The 24,626-nt window shown below is 40.2% G+C and overlaps 1 protein-coding gene across 8 annotated transcripts in view; it reads left to right on the forward strand.

The window, feature by feature from the left end:
- FHOD3 (formin homology 2 domain containing 3) overlaps positions 1-24,626 on the forward strand; it is a 1,303,582-nt gene that overhangs the window by 1,031,161 nt on the left and 247,795 nt on the right. For 4 of the 8 annotated variants that reach the window (XM_078687719.1, XM_078687722.1, XM_078687720.1 and 1 more), the window contains exon 11: positions 20,403-20,528. In XM_078687719.1, coding sequence (XP_078543845.1) covers positions 20,403-20,528 — 126 coding nt within the window. Of the gene's footprint in view, positions 1-975; positions 1,075-4,189; positions 4,592-20,402; positions 20,529-24,626 lie in introns of all 8 variants that reach the window. The other 4 variants (XM_078687715.1, XM_078687716.1, XM_078687717.1 and 1 more) reach the window with 2 other exon arrangements.

A 24,626-nucleotide genomic window follows, 5' to 3' on the forward strand; every position in this document is an offset into this window, starting at 1 on the left:
GGCTTAGCAGTTCGGGCTGGACTGTTCCCATGAGGCACAGGGTCAGACTGATTTGCATATAGCCATGTCTGAACTGGGGTGGCAGAGTGGGCTAAAGAACGGTGATGGTTTAAACCCAGATCTTTTGACTGGGTGTGAGTGTTTGATTGATTCAGATGCTCCGTCCATCACCACCCCCTTTTGTACCGCTTCAGACAAAAAGAGCCATCTCAGCCCGGAGCGGCCTGTGCAGGTAAGGGCGGTGGGGAGGGGTGGGGTGGGTGAATCGACAGACAACGATGAGGGAAAATGAATTATTTATTTAATTTCCCTTCCTCGTTGTCTGTCGAGTCCAATAACCGTTCTTACCTGAACTGGCTACTCCGGTTCTCAGCAGTAAAGGTGTTAATGATAGCCTGGCTAAAGGGTCAGACTGACATTAAAGGCAATCAGGCAGTGCGCAGTTGGCTGAGCTCGCTGGTAGTTTGTGTGTCGTTTTTCTGTCCTATTCCGACTCTACTAGCTAGTGCCTAATCATGGCTCTAGAATTTATTGTCCACTTTAGAGAGTGGTGCACTCTTCTTATGTTGTCTATGGTACTAGGAAGCAAATAAACAGCGGTTAGTGTTACAAATTAACTCAAATCTCATTTATATGTTATTATACTTTGTGATTAAACAGATTTCTTGAAAGATAATGTGCTGCTGAAGCCAAGATGCCTACGAGCTGCTGGACATTGAAACATGATGACTGTTGCACCTTTAGAAAGTCTTCACACTTCACAATTCTTGTTTCCCTAAATCCTCTTTCTATGATCAGTACAGCTCTGTGTCTCATGGGTTTGCTAACAAGATGGTGGACTTTGTATTTCCATAGCCAACCCTTGTTAAATGTGTCTCCCATTGTTTCTTTTTTTATGTGGTGATTCATCTCATGCATTCTTCCACCTTTCTCTTTATGTCCAATTGTGCGGCTTTTCTCCTGGTCTGCTCACAGAGAGGAGGAAGATGAAGAGGAGGAAGAAGGCCTGCCGGTCACAGAGTCCAATACAGAGGATGAGGGGGAGGAAGAGGCCTCTAGACAGGTGGAAGTCAGGTACCAGGTTTTGGTGTCCTCCCATCCTGACCTCACCTCCAAAAACTATACCCTTTCAACCTTCCGCTAGCAATCCCAAAGACTTACCAAATGCTTCACCTCCCTTTCCATACCCTTGCTTCATCCTTTATGAAGTAACACTAATAGTTCATAAAATAATGCCATTAATTGCATTATTTTACAGAAATTCCTTTAGTAATCACTTATAAGGATTGGCAACTAATTTACGAAGTTATATGTTAACATTTGTGCACCTAAGTTACCACTACAAAGAGAAGCTCAGCAAACTCTGGGATGTGCTTCCACGCCTGATTTTACAAGCCTTTTAAAACAACACTTTGGAACACAATTGTTGATGCAGAAAAGCATTGGTCCAACCATTTGCTTCATTTTTGCAGGGCCTGGTCAAGATTTTAGTTTTGTAAATGCCCATGACTGGTGAAACGAAATAGTTCACCCATTGCAATATTATTTTGAAATGTAGACACTCTTCGTGATAGGCCAGTGATGTTAATTTTCCTTTGTATTGATAATAATACAAAGAGAGTTGGCAGAAATTCGGCTGTTAACCACCATTAACTTTATCACAACTGCACATACATATAAAACAAAAGTAGTTTTATATATGGAATATCTTTGCCAAAATGTGCAATGTTATATTTTGGGAGGCTTCCCTGCGTGCTGGGAGGTAATTCTTTGTTGATGTCACGCTGTCCTGGTCCTAGAAGCACAATCAAAGCCAAATGTTTTTGTTCATAGTGAATGACCATTACACATGTAACACAAATTGACAACTTTAACAAAGATAGCATGAAGCAGCCTTGCAGAGACTTGTAGTACCTTTCAAATCGATTAACAATTGAATGGGAAAAAAAACTTGTATAGTGCAGCACTGCAAACAGATGAGGAAAGCGCAGACCGGCGTATTTTACTTTGACACAGGGATTGGCTGTGTTTCATAAGGTGATAGTGACTGTACTCCAGAGTTATGGTCCTTGGACAGCGAAGGCTCAGTCTCCTTTCGAGCTGCTGTGTGTTTATATGATGTAGAGAATCATTTTGTCTAAGGACGCAATGTTGTTGAGATGTTTGGGCCCTTATTACAGACGCATTTGCATGGAATGGAGAAGATTCTAAAGGGGGTTCTGTTGGTCCCCAAGAACTAGTATAGAGCTTACACTGTCTGCAGAACTGAATACCAGAACTTGTCTCCAGCTGCCAGTGTAGCTGCAGTGAGCTCAACCGCTTGGAGACAATACATTGCTGTGTGTGCAGTCACAGGAAGAGGGAATTGGAGTTTGTAGTACGTGATGAATTTTTTGCGAGGATTATGAGAGGAAAAGCACATTATGAAGGTGGATTTGTTTGATATTGAATCTTGTCTGGGCGGGGTTATCAAGTGAAAGATGATCATGAATTGTTTGCATGGGTGGCGACTAGCAGTGGAGACTGTCAAAATTAGGTGGTCTTTTTTTAAGTGAATATTTCTGTGATTTTTTGTCAGTGTTATGAACTATGCGTGGTTAGATTAATGTTATGGGCGACTTTTAAAATGGTGTCTTTCGGGATCAGGTCTTGCATGTGCAGGATGTGTGTGTAGATTCTTGTTGGCCAATGGCTGGGAAGGGTGATTATAATGGGTTGGCACCGTGATCTGTCCAGTAGAGAGCCAAGCCACACAGTTTGTTGATTAATGAGTTCTGGTGAAAGATCCGATTGAGAGAATACCCACAAGTGTAAGGGACGTTATGGAGGAGTTGCTATTGTCTCACTTCATTCATTTGTTCAATTTAGTATGTGAGGGAGTTTACTTCTCGGCAGAACTTCACTAGTAATACATTCTAGTATTTTCCATTGCTTTTCTGAAATTTAAATCAATGAATGGTGACTGAAGAAGGGACTTGCTGCCTGGTTGCCTCTAGCAGAGCATTATGGTGACTGTGTTGCAGCTGTTGGTTCGGAGTTTCCTTGAAGTGTAAATTGGCTTCATGTGGCTGTGAACCCAAGAGAATTCCATGCACCAGACTAGCAGATTGTTCCTTATAGAACATCCACCAGGGGAAGAGCCTTTACGACGCGGCTGTTACACCGCGGGCCGTTACAACGCGGTTTTTTCAACGCAAGTCGTTACCACGACTTGCGCTGGAGGGCGCTGCAGGACAAGGAATTTTTTAATTTACTATCCAACACCTTCCCTACTGTACGTAGGCTGGTGTTAGAATAGTAAATTAATAAATTCCTAAGTCCGCACCGCTCCAACGCAAGTCGTGGTAACGACTTGCGTTGAAAAAACCGCGTTGTATTGGCACGCAGTGTAAAAACACACGTTGTAAAGCCGTACAACCCATCCACCCTCATTCTAACAAGCTGTTTTTAATGATAGACCATTCAACATGCTCACCAAAATCCTAATGAATAAGGACATGCTACTGGCATTCAGAATATGTGTGTGGTAAACCACCAACACATATTTTTCTCTGCCGAGCACAGCACTGCAAAACAAGTACCTATTTTGGAACTGCTCAATATACAGTAACTATATGTTTCCCCCCAAACATTTTACAATTTTATCTTACACAATATTAGAATAAAGTAATTGCACATGTTTTATACATCTGGCACCCTCCATGCTAAATAAAAACAAACAAGGGCTAATGTAAAATGTTTTTGAATTTGGGAAAATATTAAAAAAATATGACTTTGCATAGGTAAGTGGCATTCATATATCTCATATCCTGGATTATGGTGAGCATATGCTTATTCCTAACCCTATTGCAAACACACACAGTTCGAGGCACTTTATGCTAACCTGGTGCAGGGAACCGTCATACTAGCGTTGAAAATGTGCGTTGTACTCTGATCACTGTGAAAAAGATGAGCAAATATAACATTAGCTTGATTGTGCATTAACGAGAGACCAGATGTTGCCCTAAATTGAGCACCTTCGTTCTTTCTTTTTCAAAAAAGAAAGCAGACCATTAAGACATGATTTCTTGGGGAAATGTCTGCAGATTAGGAGAAAATGAGTCTCTTTTCTGAGCCATACAAAATGTCCGTTTAATATCAATGTCCCCGCCCTCCCGCTTCTTGCTTCCCCATCTACTCTTTTTTGCAGCGAGGTACTCTCTTCAGCAGAAGTAGAGCAGGTTGAGAAGGAAAGTGCTTCACAGGGCTTTACTGCTATGCCTGTTCTTGGCCCGGGCTCACAAGAGGATCTGCTTCCATCCAATGCAACAGCACCGAATCTGCCCACCACCTCATCGTCTGTGCCTGCACCTATGTCAAGCCATTGTACTGTATGTCCAGCGTCTGCTTCACCATCATCTCCATCTGAGTCTGCCTCGCTCTCTCTAAACTCCTCCCAAAATTCAGCGTTATCCGCCACCCCAAAGGCATCCCCATCAGTGGAACGGCTGCCTTATATACCCCATAGTCCGTTTCATCTCTTCTCCTATGACTTTGACGATTCTCCAGTACGTGCGAAGGAAAAAGAAGCAGAGGGCATGCAAGAAAACAGGTAGATTGGTCACATCTGGTTACTAATGCTTGTATTGGTTATCTGTGTTTGTTGTTTCCGATTCGGTGTATGTAGACCTGCCAACATTAACCCGACTTCCCTAGGAGAGTTCTATGCATGGGTACAGGTATCAACTGCTTTTCGGACTTATTTGTTCAGTTGAAAATAATCTTTCCCAGTAACTATTTATCAATCATCCTTTTAGCATGGTACCAGCAATTTTCTTCCTTGAGTTTCGATTTATGAATCAAGACTGAGCGCCTCATTTTGACTACCGAGGTTAGTCCGATGGTGCCCTTAATAAGATTTGCCAGCACGGCACCACTGCAATTACAAGGCTGGCATTTACAGTACAACTGGAGTATTTCACCCAGGGTATGCCTGCTAAAATCTCCAGGTATAAAACTGAGGGAAAATGGGATTTTAGTTGGACAATATGCTACGGGATTACTGATTTCCCCTGGTAATTCATCAACATTTTCAGCTTTTCCACCTAGAATCCCACTGGAGTTACTAATACTCGAAATGTTAGTAATTCCATTGTGAAGAGGGAAATAGCTATCCATATCCGGGGCAATCATATTGAGACCCAGTCATAAAATGTGGGCTGGCCCCTTCTTACCGAACAACAAACACACTGTCATCATCATGTTTCATTTATTTCCATTCCATAGAACCATACAAGGTACAGTATACAAACATTTAAAAGAATAAATATAATAAAACATACAAATTCATTTTGAAAGAATTATCCTAGGAAATACAGACTCGTTTTGACAATTGCAGTCCACCAATACAAAGCTCATGTTTTAAAATCCATAAAGGTAAGGTAAAAATTTAAAAGAGTTGATTAAAAAAGAGCATCCTGAAGCTAAAGAGGTTTACAAAGAAGTCAAATAAAATCCTATGAATAAATTTAAGTGAGACATCAGTGGAGAAAATAAAGATTCAATGTTTATCCTGAATACACAGAGCTACACAGGGTGATAAGTGTGTCAAAAAGGTAATCTTGCTATTTTGGCAATGCATTCGACCTAATATACCATATTTCAGACAAATATACTCTATGAGCTGTGTGGCGATCCCTAAAACGGGGGAGTTTGCAAAGAGGAATAATCCCGCATGATCGTTGTTTAGCATAGGCCCTGCAGAAAACGAACATGATCAGTATTCTCAGCTACTCAACAACCCATCGTACACAGATTTGATATGCATCACTTCTTCATCAAAGAACAGGTCAATGTGGCCAACGGTAAAATACCCACTCTAAATTTGACATTAAAGTGCACATGGGCAGGGTTAATACACATATTCAAGTATTGCTCATACTCAGGTACACAGTTACACATCAAGAAGGAGTCTACCAGGGCGCCAGGGGATGCAGCAGAAAGTTTGGCTCTAGGACAAAGTTCCTAAAAGACGTTTTCAGCTTGTCCCGAAGAACCTTGGGGTAATGCAGAATTCTGCAGCCAAGAACCTTCCAGGCCCAACTTAAATTATCACGTTCTTATATGTACAAGTCAAGGAATCTTCCCAACATGGCGATCATCTAATATGATTTAGATTATATCTCCGTGCTCTCCTGTTTTTATCTGGTGATAGATTCCTTGTGTTGTCGCAGTCCTTCTAACACTGTGTCTGTCAGTGCCTTAGTAATATCAGTACTGATAATCTAATATGACTCTAAAACAATCCCTGTACGGTCCTAAATCCTTGTTGACACACTTTTTTTATTTTGGGATTTCCAAATACTGCAAGGGGTACAGTCAGTGAAATTCATTTGCGTTTCAGTTGTGTAGAAAGCAATACGCACCGATGAGCAACGAACAACGCAGCATTTATGTCAGACCCTACGTTTAATTTCACAAATTACTCTAAAATGACGCCTTATCACTCACAATGCTGAGCGATCACTCAAAGGAACAAATATTTGGTTACAAAAGCGTCATGCTCCCCAGATTGTCAAGAAAATCAGTCAGTGAACGTGGCTACGCCATTTCTCTCTGATAGACTGATTTATAATTTGGAAGTGTGCTTCCACAGTGTACTAAATTAGTTTAATTTGGGAACGGCAGAGTCAGTCTCCAGAAACATAATTTATATTAACAGCATGAGGGAAACTGGGCAAGAGCTGTGTGCAAGCTGGGCCCTTTTTCCACTCAGAGCGAAAATGCTGAGCTTTTAAACCATTATGTGTGTTAACAGAACCCAGTCTGCTTGTTTGAAAGCTAATGGTTTGATCAAATCAAGAGAAAAACAGGCGCCAATATGCAAAATACCTTGCACAGAATCACTGAATTATGAATCATTGAACATGAATATTGAAGTGCATGATTCATGCATGGCATGCTTAATAAGACAGCGTGCTTGCTGGAGCATAACATAACACATGCAATCACCCGCGGCTATGCTGTGCCAGGGTTCTAGGCAGGTAGGGGGAGAGAGTGTTTGTCTATGATGACAGAATTTTGCCATGAGTATCTGTCTGAATCTTTTCACAGTCAACAACCTGTTTGTGGATAGATGGCATGTTTCAAGATGGCTTCAACCAGTTTTTTAATTTGTGCCAGTGGTTGCAGGAGGTGGGCACCACTCATAGTTTCGCGGCCTAGATGTATTGTGCATGAACTTTGACACAGAGCATGAGAGAGAAAGACTCAAAGTCAGAACGAATGAGGTAGAAGAAATAGTACATGACCTGCGATGGGGGAAGACAGGAATGAAGAAGAACCAGCAAGAGTGAGGTAGAGGTAGAGACAGAAAGTGTGGGGAAGCAGACGAAAGAGGCATGAGTTGGAATAAAGGCTGGGTAATGTTGCTGATTACTGCTTCCAGATGCTGGAGATGCAATCACCTAAGAAAAACTTCGGACCCCTGCACTTTTTGTATAAATTATTCCCTGCGCCATTCAAATTGTTTAAGTGGCTTTAGACTAAATGTTGTCAATCTCTGAATAATTGTGATAAATTCAATAGATACATACATTCAGTTTATGTAGCAGAACAATTTGATCATTGATAAAACAGTACCAAGAAGTTTCTATCCTAATTAGATCCAGTGTCCGGCTATGTTTCATCAGTGTGTTCACCACCGTGGTCATTTTAATAATTTCAGGGGATGGTTCACTCAGATTTAGACTCACAACTGAAAAAAGCTTCATTTAATAACCGCAGCCTCAGAGACATAATGTGTCTATCAACAATGGTGAATGTTTTCATGGGCTGTTAGTAAAGATATTGTGAGTTTTCATATCAATAAATATGATAGCAGACTTGGATAGATGCCACAGTGCCTCTAACTCTTTTAGCCTAAATACAAGTGGGCCATTAATGGTTTCTGCAGTAGGATGACCTCACACATAAATAATGAAAGTCATGCTGTTGGGTTCACTCTTAGATCTATCTCAGTTGCAACTTAGTGGTGAGATTGGAATGTAAAATTCCCACCAGGAGCTATGATGTTCCCTGTGACCGAGGCTTTGGTGCATATGACTATCAGAACAGACCAGCATAGAATCCGGACAACCGTTGAACCCCACAAGACCATACCTCTAAAGAAACAGGGATGCTCATACTGTCTGAAGGTGAACCAGTAAACTTACAAAAAACAACGTAGGCTACTAAAGTGTCACTGACAAATTCATATACAGGACATACTATTGAATGACATGTAAGCGATCCCAAAAAGAATATATGATTGCAAACCTCTAAAGAATATCTGGCTGTACTGGATGTAACAGAGAAGGTTTGATGATCCAAACAGGCAACTGGATCACTGGTATGAGCGGAGGAAAGGACCCCTTTGCTATACATCTACTACCTTACATGAACCGTGAGCACTGAGTCAAACAATATCACATTTCTCCAGAGCCAAGGAATAATTAAACCTTGAAAAAAGCCAGAAAACAGTAAGTTTTTATGTACCTTTATACGTTTCATGTCCAAACTCAATTCTTTTTGAAGTCCCCATGTGCAGACAAGCTGTGGAGCATTGGTCAGAGGAACGCTCATTCAGAGCATTGAAATGCAAAACATTGGCTGACTGTACTCGATTAAAAAATTGCCGATTGTGCAAGCTCTACGGACCCGTCTCTGTTGATCAGATGGAAACTTGAATCTGCAGTCAGCCCTGGTACAAACCCCTGTTAGGTCTTGCAGCATTCAACTGTCGAAGTTAAAAATAAGTCTTGGCTTAACTTCCACCCAAAACGAACAGGGATTTAGACCTGAGGAAAACACTTTGGACAAAATGCATTGTCTTGTTTGACTACATTTCCCGAAATTGGTACACACAGCCAAAGTGGAAAAAAAATCATGTTTCTATTAACTTTTATTCAGTGGGTTGTGCAAATGCAGGGGAGTTAGATGCATGTTGCAAAGGACTTAATGCATCTCCAGGTATCATTCCTACATTTCAATATGCCCATTCTTTACTTTTGGTGAATTACTCTTGTATTTATATGTGTTGGAAATATTTTCTATGAATCTGTTCCAACGTGTAAAACTCACTTTGCAAGATTTTGTATTCTTGTACCAAAACAGGCAGAAAATAATTCAGCCTAACTGTTAGGTGCAGTAATAACGCAAAGTACCTCCACCATTTATACAAACCAACCTCGGGAACAGTTTCATGGGCAGGCGGGACACAGTTAGCTTCAGAACAAATCGAGGGTGAGGTGTTAGCCATCTCTTAACTGGTGAATGTAGGAAGTATGACGTTCATGCTGGCATTGTTGAAGTTTGGAAGATTGTTTGAATTCTTCATTCTATTGAGACAAGAACGCATTCTCTGCAATCTCACGCGCAAATGTCCTTTTCACACAAGGTAAATGTTTCCAAGAATAACCGCAAATAAACAGAAAATTTATTGGTGAAGTTGAGATTTAGGGCTGCCATCTCAGTGTAAAGTATAAACTAATTTAATACACATGGTACTGTGAATTAAACTAATGAATCTCGCTCAATGTTCAAACTCTAATCATTGTCTATGATATTTTGTGTCAGTGTATTATTTTTTATGCTTGAAAAAACAACAGTTTCACTAAGCTTGGATCATTTTGGAGAGGTGTTATTTGCTTTGTGTTGCTCCCATTGAAAAAGCACGTGCTGCTTCAGAATTTGGACCCTCCGCTTTGCAACGCATTGTTGAATGTCCATCCGCATACACTTGAAGGTTCACTCCTGCATACAATGTATGGGATCATTATACAGCTCAAATTATTGTCAACTCCTGTCCCATTAACCCCCACCCCAGCCTCGAGGCTGTATGGGGTGATGTTAAGAGTTAGTCTCCTCCTCTGCACATTGTATTTAGGATACAGTTTACCAACCTCTTTGTGGCAAAGGGCACAGCCTAACTTGTGTGTCAAGTTTCGTATCAAACCTTAGTCAAAACAATAAGACTAGATTTGACAAAACCCTGCTTGATGTCAGTAAGCTGATGTAATGATCATGTTAGCAAGAGCTCCTTTGTTACTAAAGTATGAGATTCAGCACATGCTCCATAAGCACATTGTTGTCATTTATTGTAATCAGTAAACCTCAGTGTCCATTTTTGAATCATGCACTTCTAGCGATGGGGGTCCATGCAGCACAGATACTGATACACACATTGAAACCGATATGTCTGATGACTCACTGTGACTGCAAGAAAATCACAGTTTTTAAAAACTGAATAGGAAACACTTAAATCTGTGTTTCTCATACATTGTGTAGAATTCTAAACTTATATCAGTCATCAGTTTCCTAGGGGCCTTGCAAAGTTTGGGATGGGTTCTGTCCCAAACAAAAATAACCCAACCTTCTTGTGGGACTTGCATATCAGGACACCTAAATCATATGTCACCTCCATGTCCTTAATGCACACACACGTAAAAGGGAGGTGTGCTACCCTTTTGGGTCTAGCGATTCTTCAAAAAAAAATACAATACGAAAAAGGAAAAAGAGAGAGAGTGAGCATTATGTCGGGTCCCTACGACCCTTCATTTTCTCATGCTTTCTTACATTACCAATACTTGAATGAGTGTTCCCTCAAGGCCATGGTATTTCTTGGATGATACACAGTCAGTCCATTTGCATTCCTAGAAGGTTTTGGCAATGGAGTATGAACTACTTCTCTTATTAGACTGCATATACAACATGCATTGTAACTTGTGCCACTGTATATCTCTGATGTATTTACTCTGCTGACAAGACAACATTTTAATTGCTGATTTCTGGCTTTTTTTGTTTATGTGTGCCTGTCATAAAGACAAACTGCTATTCACTATTAGTACTTGTGCATTCATTTGTTTTATTATTCTGTCATGACAATATGTTGTTGGATGTATGGCTTTTTTGTTCACAAAGTAAATCTATGTGCAAACACAGGCTTTCCGAAACGTTTAAAAAAAATTCTAGTCCTTTGTGAAACATATTTAGTATGCCATTTTTTTCTCTGTGTATGAATTCAAGTTCATTGCTTACAATGCAAATTGCGTTATTTGACCTTTCTTCATAACACTCTTCAAATGTACAGCACTAACTCTTATATTGCAGTGTGATCACTAAAGGGCATTGATATTGCTGTCACCCATTACAGTGGACCTATTGGCTTGTAATGCTTGGTTAAAAAAGCTTGCATGCTAAACAGGGCAGACATAGGCCTGTCAACTGTATGAGCTAGTATATGTGCAGCAGGCAGTATGATATGGGAACCAGAGGCATATCCCTGCTGTTCTTTCTGCAGAACATATGCCTACTCGCTGAACCAGCAAAATAACATATGTGCTGTAGATAAAGTGGACAAGAGTAATGCTACCAGCACCTTCATTCTAGCAGCGGCACCTTAACCTTCAGTCTTCTAGTGATACGAGCGCCTTCACTCTACCAGTGGCACTTTAAACTTTAGTCACAAAGGTGCTCTTATCACTGAGCACCTTCATTCTACCAGTGGTGCCTTAACCTTCAGTCTCCTAGTGATAAGAGCACCTTCATTCTACCAGCGATACCATAACCTTCAGTCTCCTAGTGATACGAGCGCCTTCACTCTACCAGTGGCACTTTAAACTTTAGTCACAAAGGTGCTCTTATTACTGAGCACCTTCATTCTACCAGCGATACCTTAACCTTCAGTCTCCTAGTGATACGAGCGCCTTCACTCTACCAGTGGCACTTTAAACTTTAGTCACAAAGGTGCTCTTATCACTGAGCACCTTCATTCTACCAGTGGTGCCTTAACCTTCAGTCTCCTAGTGATAAGAGCACCTTCATTCTACCAGCGATACCATAACCTTCAGTCCCCTAGTGATACAAGCGCCTTCACTCTACCAGTGGCACTTTAAACTTTAGTCACAAAGGTGCTCTTATCACTGAGCACCTTCATTCTACCAGTGGTGCCTTAACCTTCAGTCTCCTAGTGATATGAGCGCCTTCTTTCTACCAGCGACACCTTACCCTTCAGTCCCCTAGTGATACGAGCACCTTCATTCCACCAGCGGTACCTTAACCTTCAGTCTCCTAGTGATACAAGACCCCTCATTCTACCAGCGGTACCTTAACCTTCAGTCTCCTAGTGATACAAGCACCTTAATTCTATCAGCCGTACCTTAACCTTCAGTCTCCTAGTGATACCAGACCCCTCATTCTACCAGCGGTACCTTAACCTTCAGTCTCCTAGTGATACGAGCACCTTCATTCTACCAGCTGTACCTTAGCCTTCAGTCTCCTGGTGATACGAGCACCTTCATTTTACCAGCGATACCTTAACCTTGAGTCTCCTAGTGATACAATCGCCTTCACTCTACCAGCGGCGCCTAAACTTTTAGTCACAACGGTGCTCGTATCACTGAGCACCTTCATTCTGCCAGCGGCACCTTAACCTTCAGTCTCCTAGTTATATAAGACCCCTCATTGTACCAGTGGTACCTAAACTTTCAGTCTCCTAGTGATACGAGCACCTTCATTCTATCAGCTGTACCTTAACCTTCAGTCTCCTAGTGACAGAAGCACCTTCATTCTACCAGCAGTACCTTAAACTTTAGTCACAAAGGTGCTCATATCACTGAGCACCTTCATTCTACCAGAGGCACATTAACCTTCAGTCTGCGAGTAATACTAGCACTTTCCTTCTACCAGCGGTACCTTAACCTTCAGTTTCCTAGTGATACGAGGACCTTCATTCTACCAGTGATACCTTGACATTCAGTCGCCTAGTGATACGAGCGCCTTCACTGTACTACCGATGCCTTAAGCTTAGTCACGAAGGTGCTTGCATCACTGAGCACCTTCATTCTACCAGCGGCACCTTAACCTTCAATCTCCTAGTGATACTAGCACCTTCATTCTACCAGCGATACCTTAACCTGCAGTCTCCTAGTAACACGAGCACCTTCATTCTGCCAGCAGCACCTTAACCTTCAGTCTCCTAGTGATACAAGACCCCTCATTCTATCAGCGGTACCTTAACCTTCAGTGTCCTAGTGATACATGCACCTTCATGCTACTAGTGATACTTTACCCTTTGGTGTGCAGAGGTGTGAACGGAAGTCCGCACCACAGTGCTGAAAAAACGTGAATGCTAAAAGGTGCGGTCAATTTTCAAGCTGTGTAGTGTGCAATGCCGGGAAGGAAGCACGCACCACAGCTGTACACTGTGCAGAGATGTGAAAGTTAGCACGCACCACAGCTAAACAGAGGCATTATTTAGCAGCCGGTGCATGCAAGCAAGCACAAAAAGCAAGTGCTAATAACTAAGGGCCCATGTGCACACCGGCAGACACCAGCTCAAATTAAGCCCCCAGCAAGGACCTGTGTTACGTCCATGGATCGAGCGAGCACCAAAAGCAATGTTGGGAAAAGAAACACATACCACAGCTGTGTACTATGCAGAGATGTCAAAGGTAGCACGCACCAGCTGTGCAGAGATGTGAAAGGAAGTGCACACCACTGTCATGAAAAAACAATAATGTTAAAAGGTGCGGTCAATTTTTAAGATGGTACCGAAAAAGAGGCGACTATAGAGGCCAACTAAAGAGTACAGCAAATGTCTTGACAATAACATACTAATACAAAGATAACAGTGCAGGAAAAGAGTGCCGACATAGATGAAATGCGAGTGCTGGAAAAAGAAGCGCACACTCTTGTGGTGGTAGGGTCTGTCCCTTGTCCTGGGTGGAGGGTACGCGACTTGTAAGTATCTTATTGTCATGAATGCGAGTGCTGGAAAAGAAGCGCACACTCTTGTGGGGTCTGTCCCATGGCCGGGGTGGAGGGGATGCGCCTTGTAAGGAAAGCTAAACAGATAGTATATCCTGAGCTCATATTCCCAATAAAAAGTCCTCAAATACAAGTTGATCTTCTCAATCTTCTGTTTTATTTAGTAATGTTTCTTCAAAGCAAAGATCTAGCCGCCAACACGTGTTTCGTCCTGTATGCTGTAAGCAATGGACTTCCTCAGGGCTAGAAGTTTTAATGTATAAAGATCACATTACTACTCAGTAAACATAAAGATGATATATGCAAGATGATAATACCAAATACATCAAAAGCAGAGTATAGTAACAGAGTAAAGAAAAAAAGAGACCAGGCAAAGTGCTCATGTAGTCAGATTGATACCACGAGCGAGACACCATTATTACTAAAGTGTCTGACTCTACTCAAAGATTGCCTAAACGTGCCCGTGGAAAGAACCAGTAACCACACCAGAGTTTGAAAAATGTGAGTAAGGAACCACCATACAAGAAACTTAGTCTAAGAATAGAAAAAGTGCAGAATTAAAAATCCTTGTGAAACAAGCAAAATCATTTCCGGCAACCATGGGCAAAGAAAGAAAAGAGGGGTAGACCACACATATATAAATGTGCAGTTAACCAAAGTTAAAACCTTCTATTGGTTAAGTAACAAAATCATGGTCAAAGGAACCAAATCAGAGGAGGGTCAAACTGTAAACTCACCTATTCACCAATAAAAACTTTTGTGAACGACCAGCGAAGTAAACAATAAAATTGTAAATAAGTATATCAAATGTTCAGTAATCTACAGAAGAAAATATGACACAAGCGCCAATTATTTACATCTATAGGGCATAATCACAACCTATTTATGATGATAAATTATATCAAACTCACATGTATATTGATCCAAACAAGTGCGTAATCATATGTTCTCTTTCAATTGTATCTTCCAATATTTGCTATCCATCAATAAAAAACACTACCACTATAATACATATCTCTAAAATCCAAAATATTAATATCAATTGTATCTTCCAATATTTGCTATCCATCAATAGTCCTAAGATAAAAAACCTTATCACTATAATACCTCTGTTTTACTTCATCTGCTTAATTGTTAACACATTAGTAAATCTGCATTAAACTCTCTTCGTGTTCGCTATTATGCTTCAGGGTGTGTTTATTCACCCTGCGGTAATTCAGCGTGTTTATCTAATGACTGATGTTAGGATACGTTATCTGTGTTGATTGTTCGTGCAATGTTTTGGCAAGATTTTTAATGAGTCTTTGCAGGGTATCGGGATTATCAGTTACTACTCATGAGTTGTTTTTATTAATAAAAGGGAAAACTGAGTATGCCTTGTCTGCACATGTGTGGATTGATATAATTTCCTTAATACGTACAATGCTTCATATACACAGAAGCCCTTGTATTATAGGAGGGGTCTATCTTATCTTTTTTGCTATGGAACAGTGGTCTTTAATTATATATATACTGCGTTATTAATATTTTGGATTTTAGAGATAGGTATTATAGTGATAAGGTTTTTTTATCTTAGGACTATTGATGGATAGCAAATATTGGAAGATACAATTGAAAGAGAACATATGATTACGCCCTTGTTTGGATCAATATAAATGTGAGTTTGATATAATTTATCATTAAAATAGGTTGTGATTATGCCCTATAGATGTAAATAATTGGCGCTTGTGTCATATTTTCTTCTGTAGATTACTGGACATTCTATATACTTATTTACTATTTTATTGTTTACGTCGCTGGTCATTCACGAAAGTTATTATTGGTGATTAGGTGAGTTTACAGTTTGACCCTCCTCTGATTTGGTCCCTTTGATCATGCTTTTGTTACTTAATCAATAGAAGGTTTTAACTTTGGTTGACTGCACATTTATATATGTGTGGTCTACCCCTCTTTTCCTTGTTTGCCCATGGTTGCCGGAAATGATTTTGCTCGTTTCACAAGGATATTTAATTCTGCACTTTTTCTATTCTTGGAATAAGTTTCTTGTATGGTGGTTCCTTACTCACACTCTTCAAACTCTGGTGTGGTTCTTGGTTCTTTCCACTGGCACGTTTAGGCAATCTTTGAGAAGAGTGAGACACGTTAGTAATAATAGTGTCTCGCTCGTGGTATCTATCTGACTACATGGGCACTTTGCCTGGTCTCTTTTTTTCATCACTCTGTTACTAGACTCTGCTTTTGATGTATTTGGTATTATCATCTTGCATATATCATCTTTATGTTTACTGAGTAGTAATGTGATCTTTATATATTAAAACTTCTAGCCCTGGCGAAGTCCATTGCTCACAGCATACAGGACGAAACACGTATTGGCGGCTAGATCTTTGCTTTGAAGAAACGTTACGAAATAAAACAGAAGATTGAGAAGATCAACTTGTATTGGAGGACTTTTTATTGGGAATATGATCTCAGGATATACTATCTGTTTGGTTTAATGGTATGGTTCTCCACACCATTTGGTGAATGGTGGATAGCCGTTACCTTATCCTCCGAGCTATAATTACGTGGATTTACTCAACTGTTTCACAACTGTGCGCAATTGTCACCCAGCTATCCTTTCTTATGTGTAATATTGTAAGGAAGCTGAAATGTCTTGAAATGAAACATGATCCACAACAGATGGCACGCTGCACGCCGCTGCGCGCTCCCGACAGCTAAACGCTGTGGGAGTAAACATTTTCAGAAAAGGTGGGACATGCATCCGCCTTTGGCCAATTGCATGCTTTCATTTTTGAAAGCCACACGCAAAGGCCAATAGAATGTATGGAAAATCGAACATAACACGCACGAGTTTGCAGAAAGTCTGAAGTGATTCCAAGAGATCTTCTCCTAGGGCAGCGCATGCGCGCTGCGCTAGGTACGACCTACAAAGGGTGCAACCCTACTTCAGTACCTACTTAGTGATGTGTATACCTTTATTCTACCAGCGATACTTTAACCTTCTGTATTTTAGTGATATATGCACCTTCTTTTTACTAGTACTACCATAACCTTCAGTCTCCTAGGGATACATGCTCATTGGTTCCACTGTTATTTTCTATATTAACATTGTGTCTCCTGGTGATACATTCACCTCGATTCTACTACTGTTGTGTGTATCTTCATTTTTGCCCGTGTGTGATCCATTTAAGCTGGCCTTGCAGTTCTGAGGACACGGTATTCGACGTGTCTCAAAATGTGTTTTCCACTAAGTGGAGGCACATACCGAATAACATGATACATTTAATTTGACAAGGTTGTGGTTTTTAACCATGTGGCATTATGACTAGTTTTGAAATGCTGACAGCACTAGACTTAGCTGATTCTGAAGGGAAGTCGCTGATATTCAGGTTTTTGAACGTTGCAAACATGAGGAATGAAGTGCCAAACTAGAGAGTGTTCATTAAGAATCTACCAACTTTGTGTCACACTGATGACTAGAAGAAAACGGGAAAATGCAGTGATAGCATTCATGAGGGTGTATAGGTGGAAAGGTAAAGTGGTCGGCATTATTTAGGTACAGGTATCAGCGGCAGGTTTGAGGCTAGTGATCTGACTGAGCATGCTACTGATCCCAAGAAGGTAGGACTCATAATCTTTTGAGGTCTGTCTACCCAGGGAAAAAGCGAAGGGGATTTGATGGTGGAACTAGTGGGAGAAAAGGTAGTCTGTAGAAAGCAAAAGAAAAGTTGTGTCTAAGATACAAGACTGCTCTTCAGCATTCCCAGAAACAATTCTGTGTTTAAAGTGCTGCGACTGTGGATATACGGATGGAGAAGTGATGGATGGTAACCTGGCTCACAAAATATGGACTCCTCCTTCAACTTGCAAAACATTCAATGCATAAGGCTTGTGGGAAAGAGGGTGTCCGGGTTAAGAAATTTAAAGGGATTAGAAGATTTGGGGCAACCCCATAAACAACCTTTTCCACCGATCACAGGAGGCAGAAAAAGTACTTCTGGTTGACGAATGCTCATGAAGTGCCACTGTTCCAAAAGTGGAGGTAGCTGTTTACTACAAAAGCATGGAAGGTGGATATTGTGAAAGCCAGGCAGAAGCTGTGCACTGACATGAAAGGAGGAAGCTGTATACTGTGGAAGCTTGGGTACTGTGAAAACAGCAGGGGCGTGTCTACGTCAATCCACTCAATATAAATGCAATGGTGGGAAAATAAATTGAATCACCCATAAAGAAACAAATAGCTAAAAAGCTTGGAATGTGTGGCCTATTTAATCTTAGCAGCATGGTTCACAAGCAAGGCATTATCCTAAACAAATTGCAAGCATTGGCAAACATGGCATTAAAAAAAATGCAAGCATATGAAATGGAACTTAAATATACAAGTCTAAAAAGGTATAACTGATACAGCTTGATTGATGGTGCAAGGCATACGTTTGCACAGAAAAGTAAGTTTAAAAAATGCACTATTTTTCAGGCAGCTGTACGTATCTCACTCACAGTCTAAGGCAATGGATTAAATGGGTTGACCCATGCTTTAGCAGAAGTAAAACATGTATGAGTTTCGAGCAGATCAAAAGATGAAGGGGACTGACTGACAGGTTCTTTTTGTATGCATATACATATGCACTATTGTTTGGGTTATAAACAAAATAATAACGCTGCCTCGAAACCTATCTAAACGTTTTTTAGACTATTGTATACCACAGATTAATAAACAACATAACAAGCCTTGGGTTGGACGCAAATGTGAAAAACAAATGTGTGAAATGCAAGAAAGGAAGGCAAGCTGAGATGAAGTTGGACCCAAAAGGTAGATTTATTCTTCATTTCAATCAGGTCAGGAACATTTGATAAGATGGTAGTACTAGTATTAGGAATAGTATCAGCTCCACCGGGAGCAGCATCCCTGCTGCTCAGCCCATATACAGCAACTGGCAAGTCTACTCAAACATACACACAGGGAACATTCTGTGCCATCACTTACACTGGTTGAGCAGCAGAGGACAGAACACAGAGAAAGGACTAGACAGAGAAGAGACCAGGATACCACAAAATGTTTCAATAGAATCCTTTAAATTTAATTGGCATCTCACATACACTTCACCTCATGTTGTCTGCTCACTTAAGGTCAATTCTATGCCAGATGTTTATGCCATCTCCGTGGCGTCTGACTTCCCATATCCAGTTTACTTTCACTGTATGGATGCTATAGACAATACCAAACTGTGTAAATTGTATAAATGTTTGATTTACTTTGTTAGTTCTAGAGAATATTGTACATTCTCAACTTCTCTGTTTCCTTTATTCAAACACCTAACTATTATATGCATTTTTATTAGTTAACAGTGTTTATTGTAAATGTAGGTAATAACCTTACTTATTGTTCGGGTCACAGCTTATCGAGGATACACCTATTTTGATTATGTCTCTTACTTAGTGTGCATCTAAAGGAACAATGTGTAGTCAGGCATGAACCACTCAGTAATCAGTGAGCTGTGCCTATGATCCCTTCCACAACCATAGCGTCACCGTCAACATGACATTTTGTGTCAAACACATTCTGCATAAATACATACGGTTCTGGTTGTTTGAGCAACAGGGCACAACTCCACTCTTCCACACAATGCACATGACAGTTGGGAAGGATTAAGCCCAGGAACCTGCTAAGCTCATCATCTATTTGTTGGCAAAGCATTTCTGTCTTAAGCGCTGTGCATAGCGACAAAAAGTTACATTAGGTCTTAGGTTGCAGATTGATTACATATATCAATGACCGATGCTTCTGATAATGAGCGAAACAATACAATGACAGTACATATACAGACTAACACATGGTTGACCTATTACTATACATAATTACAGTTTCAGGCAGAGGAAGTGATTTGGCTAAAATCACAGAACATTTGAATAAAATGATCTCCAAGTTGATAATATCAACTGACAATAACCTACATTGGTCTAACCACCACATTGCTTGATACATATATATGCACTATTCTTAACTCCTCATCTACTTACCAAAACTTGTCTACAATGTAGTGTTTAGGTCAATGTAGAATATACAATATTATTGTCTTGTGATATAATGCTTGTCATACAGTGTTTGTTCAAGCGCCAAAGCCAGGATTAGAACTCGGGCTACATACCAAAGATTGGGAGCATTGCCTCTGGGCCATATTTCCTCTTTAGTTAATTTGTTATTTAATAATTTATGTGGCCAGTGACAGTGTATCTGTTGAAAATGAACTTTCAATAATATCTGCTAGTGTTATTTGCCACAGTAGGTAGACTATGAATCACTTCTTAGGTAAGTGAATGTTCTCTGCTGCTCAACGAAATCTCGTGGAAAGTATTATATAAAAGAATATTTCATAATGCGCATTCAGTAATACGTATCGATGCAGTAGGCGCTCTTCTGTTTGAAAACGGTTCATTGCATACATTGGCAAATGTGTACACCTGTAAATGAGGAATTGTTGTCACATTATTAGAGAACGTCCATCTGTTGTACATTGTCTAACTTGAAAGGTCATGAGAAAACAGTTCCGGTTCTGACACTTTCTCTTCTTTCTCCTGTGTCTTCACTTCCCGTTCTTCCTGTGCTGTTGGACCATCAGGTACAGCAACTATGGCAACAGCCCCTTCCCCACCTCACGATCTTACTCTGGAGTCAGTGCAACTACAACACCCTCCCCCACCTATGGAACATCACTATCACCCCCGCAGGAGACAAAACCCGACAGGTCAGTATGGCTCCCATAGCATTATATTTGTTTGCCTCTAATGTGTAGTATGCGCTGTCTCTGTGCAATGCATTGGTGTTGTAGAGAAATACTAGCTTGGTTTAGCTTTAGGTAATTGGCTAGACTTATACTAAATAAATGAATCTTTAGTGCATGAGACATATTTCAGCCAGTATATTCATATTGATAAATCTAATCTTAAGTAAAAAAAAAAAAGATGTATTGTTGACTAAAACTACTTACGTTTATTTTAAAAACTTGTTTAGTAAACGTCCTTGCACATACTTAAGTTCCAAGCCACGAGATGCCTTAGAATTTAAAGCAACAAGTTCCCTCAGTATATGTACGTGAGAAGATGCAAGTTCTTTGAACATTGAATGGCTCTATTGTAGAAGTAAAACTTTCTGTCAGAAATTACCAGCAGGGTGGAACGTCACTGTTATAAATCATGTTTTTGAATCATCATATCTTGCCCTGGAGATAATTCATACTCGTTAGAAGTGGAAGCTTGTATATGTGTGCAAGAGTTAGTTGCACGTATGGGCATTTTTCCTGTTCTAACTGTATCAAAGAAAATCCAGTCGTGGTCAACATCAGCTATGTTTTTAGTTTAAAAAAGGGGCACATTCGCTTCATTTTTCAATTCTCAGTATAAAGTAGTTATTCATTGAACAGAATTGTGAGACACGATTTAAATTACTTTCACACTATAGGGTGTATGATAGTCTCCCACACTGTCTGAAAGAGTTTGTCACTGTCTCTCACAGAATGCTATGCAAGCACTGTACTACCGCAATATGCACATGTCAAAAACTATTTACTGGCGCTCAATGCATTGATGGCTTAAAGGGAGAGAATATATATTTCTCTTTGGAAACAAAAGCGATGGCAGGGAAACAAAATATTGGAAAAAACAAATGTGGAATTGCACATTTACCGTAGCAATACTACACCCACAGGGCAGTTTGCTTTACACTCTGTGTATAATCAATAGTTGTAAAAGTAGAAATGTCAAGTATACATCACCACAAAAGTCTCAGTCTTCCTTAGAGCCCACAGCAGAGCAGAGATGCGTATCATTACTTTGACCACTCTAATTTCATGACCATTTCTTCCGTCAGGGGCAGTTATTTCGACCTGTATAGAGGCTGGGTGGATTTAGTATTTTATTTACAGCCCTAGTAAATTTCTGTTAGGTCCATTTCAAGTTTGATGCATCAACGTGAAATCAATGGTTGGGGCAATGGTCATTCCAAGTAATTGTAGGCGAAGTGACGGCTGGGTACCAGTGTTGATACACGTACCTTGTGAAATACAGTGTATAGGCAGTGGGTAGACAGTGCCATTGTGACACATGCTTTCCATATGTTAGGGCATTAAATCAGTTTAGTGGCACTAATATTGGAGTTACCTAATCCTACCCGCACAATATTTGACAAAGCAGTTAGGTTGTGGTTTCAAGTGTTGCATCTGAGATTTTTCACCGAGCTAGCCTGGATGAATAGATCTGACCATGGCTCTTAGTGTAACATTTCATATTGAGTGGATCAATACTTTCTTTACATTTCTGTATAATCTTTAATATATTATCTACATTTGTGCCATTATAGAAACTTCCTTTTTTCCCAAGCAATACTTCCTAAAACCTTACTAAAAAGGATTCTTACATTACTTTACTAACTCAACTGGTCACACATTCCACTGGTCAACTAATAGGCTTAGCATGCTGCAATCTTGCCTATGTTGCTTGAAGATTGTCACCACCTTCATGATTTTCTATCACTTACCACTCGTTGTGATATGCCTGTAGTTAAGTCTTTAATAATGCCTTTGACCCAGCTGGATTGTATAACAAGGTTACTTTTTGAAGAAGAAAGTGGAAAAATGCAGTGCCAACAAGTTTTTTGAATGAGGTCCATGAACAACCTTAATGCCACAATGAATTATGGTCCACAGAGGTGCTTACATAAAGAAAGAATGCTGTGGAATCTACTCCCTGGAAATTCTACTTGGCAGTAGGCGTAGACCACCAGAAATTAACTTACGGTTCAGGCTTCAAAATAAATGACTATTCGAGAGAATATCTAGCTGGGCAAAATAAGGTGGTAGAGGAGATTTTAAATGAAGCCTTGCCGGAAGCGGTCACCCTTGAACAATTTCCAGCTTATCCTGATAGGCATAGGTTCACATCTTACTGCATCAACATTTAATTTACAATTATCTTTCTGCAAGATTGCACCATCTATAGGACCTATTTACCTCAAAATGTCAAATAAAGGTTTGGCTATCAGCCTCAGTCCCAGCAGCAAGATATATTGTTTTCTGTAGTAGGATGAAATATGTTTCTTTTTCTCTTCAGATTCACATTATTCAGTGTTCAGGACACGTGCTTTCAAGCAAAGAAGGGAATATTAATGGACATACTTTCCCCAGCTGCAAAAATAGTCTCATTGCTCAAATTTGTGCTTTTTTATTAAGGCTACTCTTTCTTTTCAACCTTTTAGGCACTGTGTTGTTTTGTCAGTCCCGCAAATTAAATTTCCATTTTAAAATGGCGTTGAGGTTAAAGGTTCATGCACAACAACTGCCCATAGGTTTTAGTTATTCTTAAAAATGCAATGCCCATCACTGCACCAGTTACATACAGTGGATCTACTGAGTAATAATAACGGCTTGTATCAGTTTATGTGATTTGCCGTTCCTACATGATAAATACAGAATAGCCTTTCTAGAAGGCCCAAAAAACTCTGTGAAAACTGTGCGCTTGTTATTTCAAGTGGTGTAGGGTAGCATACCTTTTTTTACAGCAAACCAAAAAATGTAAGGATAAAATAGTACAGGAGATTGCGCAATAGTATATTTGCCCTTCAGGATGGAATGATATGTAATTGTAAATGTAAATGTACCGGTATTTATAGAGCGCACAGCTACTTCCCTGAGGTAGTGTCCCGGCGCTGTCCGTATACCGCTTAGGAACCCTTCCTGGTTTTCCCTGTGAGTGTCCACTCCTGGGCACCCCCAGGGTGAAACCAGGCATCCCAGCACTTTTGGGGCCGTTGTGGAGATTAAGCAAGCTATTGCCCAGAGTTGCAGAGGCGGGTATTGAATCCTAGTCCCGGGCCAGACCTCTGCATCAGGGTCTGCCGCTCGAACCATTTGAGCCACACTTCTCTATTTGTATAAATCTATTAAAAGGTCCTGTGGAATCCAACATGCTGTGGTATGTGTGTGTGAATATATATATATATATATATATATATATATATATATATACACAATCCTGCTGCATAATTTGGACATCCCTGCTACATAATTCATGTGGTCATCTATATAATGGGCAGTGCCTTTATGAATGTGCGTATGTATAGTACTTTGTGCGTTGTTATCTCTCCGTGTTTTTGTTGGTTCAATAATATGTATAACAACATGCACAAGATAGTATTTACCCTTATGCCAGCATGGCTACTAATAGCTGTGTTGCTATGTGCTTAAAGTAACTATTTTAATCTCTTTTAAGAGACAAAGAGGAATTGTTCTGAGGATGCAGTGTACGCTTGTGAGGCCAACTGCCTAGTTCCCACTAAAAGAACGTGACTACCCATAATTCAGGCCCAATAGAACCTCCTTTTAAATGATGGCTAGGTTTGTTTTGCGTGTCCCTCCAAACCATATCCATCACAGAGTTTCAGAATATCACTGGAAGTAAAGCGTTGCTGAACTATCCCATGCCTGCTGTAGTTATTCTTGACTCATACCTGTTCCTCAGTAATCTGGTTTGAGTCTTGCCTTGGTGCAGTCCAGGTAGTCTATGAAAATTCACAGGAGTTACCAGGCTTTGGCCCCGCAGGGATTTTGGTCCATTTTCAGTGTCTCACGAACACAGGTATTTTTTTCAATGCCTCCCACATTTCTTTCAAATAGCGCAAGAACATTATTGAATGTTCTAAGCACTATTCTCCAGTTAATAGATGATACTGAGACATAAGAAGTACAGAAAAATACTTTTAGATAGAATGAAATATCATTTCGCTGTAGAATTCTTGCAAAGAAGTATGTTAATATGCGAGTGAAGCAAAAGCAGTACAAAAAATAGCATTC

The sequence above is a fragment of the Lissotriton helveticus genome, chromosome 4_1 (genome assembly GCF_964261635.1).
Source record: "Lissotriton helveticus chromosome 4_1, aLisHel1.1, whole genome shotgun sequence".
Classification (NCBI taxonomy): Eukaryota; Metazoa; Chordata; class Amphibia; order Caudata; family Salamandridae; genus Lissotriton; species Lissotriton helveticus.